This window comes from Acromyrmex echinatior, chromosome 1 (assembly GCF_024713525.1).
Source record: "Acromyrmex echinatior isolate Ae372 chromosome 1, ASM2471352v2, whole genome shotgun sequence".
NCBI lineage: Eukaryota > Metazoa > Arthropoda > Insecta > Hymenoptera > Formicidae > Acromyrmex > Acromyrmex echinatior.
In genome coordinates, this window is record NC_141852.1 from 13,044,286 (window position 1) to 13,050,791 (window position 6,506).

The following is a 6,506-nucleotide window of genomic DNA, read 5'->3' on the forward strand; positions in this document are numbered from 1 at the left end:
ATTAATATTCGTTTAAATAAATATAATATCTCATCCATATTTTTAAAGTAATTATGTATACTGAGGGATTTATAGTATTAAAATATAAAATTATTTATCAGCTATTATTTATCGTATTCGATATTATTTTTATAAATTACTCTACAAAAATGTAAGATTTATTGTAAACTTATTATAAAATTACTGTAATAAAATTTTAAATCTTGAGTGAAAAAAATAAAAACCTAAAATATTTTGATATATGATAATTAAGTATTATATTTTAATATCGATAAATTCCTTAATAATAAATGTACTTCCTTTTTAAGTATAGTAGTCATTTAAAATGAAAATTTTAATCGACTATGAAATCTAAAATCACAAATGTATAGTTTTAAAATATATTTTAATTATGCATGTGGACATATAGTAGGAAAATCTACTGGACATATACATATACACACCACACACACACACACACACACACACACACACACACACATATATATATATATATATATGCGTGCGTGTGTGCGTGTCCAGCTAATGGAATTTTCCTACTATATATCCACATGCATCGTTAAAAGAAAATATATATTTGTGTGTGTGTGTGTGTGTGTGTGTGTGTGTGTGTGTAAATATAGATATATAATCTATTATAAAACAGGATGAAATAAAACGAGTGAAGATGAAAACTAGCATATCTAAATATAGAGAAATTTACATCTATTAATGCAAAATAAGATTTTTAATAATAAATCATACAAAATTAATATTTATATATGCCGTCATGAGAATATTAATATACAGAAATATTTTCATAATTTGACTCCGGAGTAATTCAGCTTTATAAATATTTAAGATACAATTAAAATGTTAATAACGGATGGGCTGTGGCTGAAATATTAATTGAAAGCTATTTTTATAGCTTTTTGACTTTAAAAATTATAAAAAATAAATATATTTTGCTATATTTTAGCATTGCCATTGGTATAGAAAACTAATGTGTACAGAAAACTACAATAAATAACATTGTACGCCTTCGATAATAATAATCATTAAATTAAGACTATTTCAATTAAAAGTCTTGTTAAATTATATTTATTTACACATATTTCATGGAAAATGTATTATTTAATTACATTATTATTTAAACGGTGTCAAGTTTATGTACTGAAATATACATTGTTTTATTCTGAAGAAAAAAAATAGCATTTTTAATTGTATAATATTCAAATTAATTTTATGACATTTTGAATAACAGATTATAAACAATTGTAACACCTATTTCATATAACAAATTACAAATTCAAAATGTCACAAAGAATTTTGTGTGTTATTCATTTTATATTACTATATATATCAATCTTAGAAAGTTAATTTGCAAAAGTCATCTGTCAATAATTATATTCTTTACAGTAGATATACAAATAACTTTATCTGATAGTTTACATTTAAAGCTAAGATAATTTACACATATGCTATATATATGTATAAATCCTTTGTCAAAAGATATATAAGAATATTTTTCATATATCAATCATGTTATCTTATATTCAAGAATAATATATAGGATATATTCTATTTCACTTATAATTTAATGTATTTCATTACAATATTGCTACAAGAGTTTGCTATGCTTCATAGCTCTAGTAAAACAATTGTATCAAAATGTTACATTTAACATTCTCTGATAAGAAGCGAATAGGTAATACTCGTGTAGATAATATTCGAGCAAACTATCTAAGTAGCAATATAAATGTGATGTAAATAAAAAAAATGTTCAATATTAAGTATTGCAAGTGGTACAAGAAATTATATCTTATTGTCTTTATATATAATAGACATTTGTGTAATAAAGTATATGTAATCGAATTATACATACGACAATCTAATTTAAATAATTTACTTATACAGGGTATTCCAAAAATAGGTAGCCAAACTTTAGTATCGTATTCTTCTGTCTCTAAGAATGAAAAAAGGTCATATAAATGTAAGTCCGGAAATTCTTCCTTTTTGAGATATAAACATTTTATTTGAGAGAATATTTTAAAGATTTAAAACTTGAATATCTGCTCACTCGATAATGAAATAAATTATCTTGGTAATATTATTTTAACTATGCAATGTTTAGATAAAAATTAATTTACTACAATAAGTTGCCTTCGAAGACGGTATCACTTGCTGTACCATAATATTTATTTCGTGTAATATCTATTCAACTTTTGAGATGAACAAAAAATATTTATATTTCATAATTATATTAAAAAGGAAGAGTTTCCAGACCTATGTTTATAACTTTTTTTTATCCTTAGAGACGATAGAAAACGATACCAAAGTTTGGTCATCTTCTAGGAACTCTATATAATAAAAATTATCAATTTATAAATTATGTATATTAGGCTGATTAAATTTTAATATAATAAGACATTTTTTTCTCTGATGTAACAAATTGTAAAAGAAATCAATTCCGTACGTTTTCTTTTCTATTTGGAACTTCAGAATGCATGAAGTGCCCCAACACAAATACATAATTATTATGTATTTATTATGAACATAATCTTTTGTTTACTTTATAAATAAACTCTTACTTTTTTCTTTGTAATTGTAGCATTATTTTAGATAATTTTTTCCTGTATAAAGTTTATTTTGTATTTGTTTTATAAATAATATTTGTTAAACTTTATTTAATAATATACACGTACATAGAATAAGAAATAAATTTTATTAATCTATATTTATGACAATGAAATATAAACTATAATTTTATTATAAAAAAATATACTTTATATGCTTCATTTATAATTAACACATTTTTTAATTATTTAAGATGGAAGCATATCAAAATTTTGACATATACCTATACGCGTGCAAGCACAATGTGCTATTTAGAATACATTAAATATAAATTGCTTTTTTACATCTTTATTAAAATATTAACTGTATCAATATAAAAAAATAAAACTAATGACAAGATCTATGATACAGAAGCGTGTGTGTGTATGTAAATGTGTGTGTATAATATTAAGTAATTAAAGGAACAATGATAACTATAACTAGAGATACAATGGCAATAATAATATTCTTAAAATATTTGGTTCTGTTATTTAAATTTCATCTTCGTTTAAAAGCATGTTTGGAATGCCATCGTTGATAGGAAATTTTCTGCCAGATTCGGGACACAATAAATCTCCGTTTATAACTTCGACTTCTAACAGAATATGATGAGCCTTTTTCAGAAAATCTTCATTTGTCTCGAAGTCCTCTATTAGAATCTGAGGTAATTCACCAACATGTCCTATCTGTAATAAAATACTTGTTAATATACTATAAAATATTTTTTACAGTATTTCAGATATTTCAGGTTATATTGTAATAATAATATTGTATATTAAGGATAGTGTTCCATAATTTCAGGAATGAATGCAGGACACCAAAAATTTGTACAAACATTTATTCTATCTGACCTTCTTTCCGAATTAAGCTTGTGGATTGCTTGCATATTACTGTGCTGGCAATTTTGTTGATTGTTATGCTGGAAATTATGTAGCCGCTGGCTGAATTTGCTAAATTTTTGTGACAGGTCAGGTACTATTTTTCTTATATAATTTTATGCTGGCTTATTGTGAAAGCCAATAATTAAAAACAATGCAATTATATATTTATAATAATGTGCCACAGTAGCAATAATCATATTTACTTATTCGGATACTTCTGTCAAGTCTTTTGTCAAACAAATTACTGCTGCTCGGTTAGCCCTGCCAGCATCGCTGTCAACACAACAAATTCAGCTAGCAATCTTGTAGAAAAAAAATCGTTGCAGACTTTATTCAGAAATAAGATCAAATAGAATAAATGTTTATATGAACCTTTTGTTACTTTTGTATCTTAAATTAATTTCTGAAGTTTGAAATTCTGAAGATGAAATTACATTGGCAATTTTAATTAAAATAGATTATTGTATATTCTTGATAAAAGGTACGTTGATATACCTTGCAATGTACATAAACGTCCTCATTATCTTATTTATTAATCTTATAACTATTAGGTGTTGGAATTAATTCGTAGCGTTTTACAAGTGATGGGAAGTACTTTCATTAATGTATTTTTTAATGCTCATGTGAAATAAATAACATTCTTTCATTAAAAAACGCTACGAATTAATTCCAACACCTAATAATAAATCTTATAACTAATATATTTTGTATTATGATATAAGACAAGTAAGATTTCATAGAATTACTATTTACTTATTTTTGTATCTTGAATCGTACTGACAAAATTTCATATAAAACGCTTAAAAATATTTTGTTATATGTTTATATTTATGTTGTATTATTTGTAGGAACATGTTGGGGACATGTTGGGAACATGTTGGAGCATACGATATGAATAAATCTTTTAATATCCAAGATAACTATTAAATTAGTTGCTAGTTATTAAAAAAATGTAAAATTAAAATTAAGTTACAGTTATTGAAAAAAAGACTTTTTAACTGTAACTTCATTACAAACAATGATTTATTTTTTTAATCATGTTTATATGAGAAGGTGACCTTACGCTCTCAGCAGCTTTCCATAGCACTGTCCAATCCAATTTTGGAATTATCCTAGCGATATACTCTGGATTAAAATCTACTTCGGATACTCTGATGTCTCGAGCCTGCAAAATTTTACAAATATTTTTAATAAATATATGATAATGAAATGAAGAATCTTCAGAACAAAATTGTATATTCTTGGATTTTTCAGACAAGCATAATCTTGAAAGTAATAATATAAGTAAATTTTAAGAAAAAATATTGAATCTCTGTAAAAAAATATAGTATTGAATCTCAACATTTTTTAAAGAATAGCTAAAAAAACTTTAAACGATTATATTTCAAAAAATATTATTATTAATTATGTTCAAGTATCTGTCTATTATCACCTAAAGTACATTGCTGCATACACACACACACACACACACACACACACACGCACAATACTTAACATAGTAAAAAAATTAACATAGCTTTAGAATATTTTAAATCTTTTTTCTTGGTTTTTATCAACTCAAAATATGTAATATTTTTAAAATGAACATTTTCGTTATTACAAAATTTATTAATTATTACAAGATTCAAGTTTATTAAGTAAAATTGAACGTTCAATTAAGTTTTGATATATTTATATTTTTGCATAGTATTGTTTAATTATTATTTTATTCGAGTTTTCTTATGCAATAAGCAATTTAACAATGAGAGTTAAATAATGTTAATAAAATATAATGTTATTTTGATCATATTAAAATATTATTTAGTATATCAAATAATCTTCATAATGTATGATTGGATATTTCAATTATTCGAAGTTTTTCTATTTTAGACATGAATTGTAATTTGTATTTTAATGGACAGGAGAAAATAGCTTACGACTATTTTCAGAGGATAGCCGACTGTTACCCCTTTCATAGCTCTAGATGTTAACATATTGTGCGTAAGAAGCTTCATATTTTTCTGCAATAAGAAATTGACACAACGCGAATTATTTGCTCCAATATAACACAGAGAAACAAAACGTGCACAGCCACTACCATAATATACCATAATAGATAACCATAGACACAGTATAAACAGAGGGAAACTCTTTGACTATGTAAGTATGAACCACCAATAAATGCAAACTTCATACTGGTTGTCAAACCGTAGCGACACCATTAACCAAGAACACCGATGAGATACTAATGATACTATTAAAGACGATCGGCGCTCATGGAAATTCGTGTGCTTGTTAAAATTTAAGGCCCGTATTTAGAACGCGCTTACAACGATGTTAGCGCACTAACATGCTATAATTTATGTTATACATAGAATTTCAGAGATAAGAGCGCGTTCTAAATACAAACCTAAGTGATTAAGACTCGGTTGTTTTACTTTATGATAAATTTTACCTGTTGGGTAAGTAGCAAGATTATCTAATCACATGCCAGATTTACCTAACAGGTAAAATTTATCAAAAGGTGGAACAATCGACCTAAGAGTGAAAAACTATATAGTAATACGGTACTAATTTCATGATTTATTAGTTTCGTAGACATGTACATATGTTTAAAACTAAATAATACTTAATTTTTATTTAAAATTGTGATTTTAATGTTATCATCCGAGTTTGATTATCAATAGAGATAATAACTGTAGAGAAAATATTGTTCCGAGAAAGTATTGTTTAAAAGCTTAAACACAATAGGCACAGGGAACAGAGAATAACAAGCTGTCCAATTAGAGCTCTGGAATATAATATCGAACTTACACATCAGAACTTTGATTGGACAGTTCGTTATTCCCTGTTGCCTATGCCTATTGTATTTAAGCCTTTACAGTGGCCTAGTTTCCACCGAGGATTTAAACCGGATCAGAATATAAAAACCAACCAACTACAGTCGAGTATTCCCCTGTTACAGTCAAACGACAGGAGAATGCTCGACTGTAGTTGGTTGGTTTTTATATTCTGATCCGGTTTAAATCCTCGGTGGAAACTAGGCCCTGT

The 6,506-nt window shown here is 25.7% G+C and overlaps 1 protein-coding gene across 2 annotated transcripts; it reads right to left on the reverse strand.

Annotated features, from left to right (window-relative positions):
• Positions 1-2,888: 2,888 nt before the first annotated feature.
• Trmt112 (tRNA methyltransferase subunit 11-2) lies at positions 2,889-5,711 on the reverse strand. Of its 2 annotated transcripts, none has more exons than XM_011057526.2 (4): positions 5,564-5,711; positions 5,393-5,476; positions 4,540-4,641; positions 2,889-3,281 (listed from the first exon to the last, which is right to left on the reverse strand). In XM_011057526.2, the coding sequence occupies exons 1-4, from the start codon at positions 5,564-5,566 to the stop codon at positions 3,087-3,089; spliced, it is 384 nt and encodes a 127-aa protein (XP_011055828.1). In that variant the 5' UTR covers positions 5,567-5,711; the 3' UTR covers positions 2,889-3,086. The 2 variants fall into 2 exon arrangements, with proteins under 2 accessions (XP_011055828.1, XP_011055827.1); XM_011057525.2 differs by having other exon boundaries at positions 5,554-5,689.
• Between the last annotated feature and the right edge of the window lie 795 nt (positions 5,712-6,506).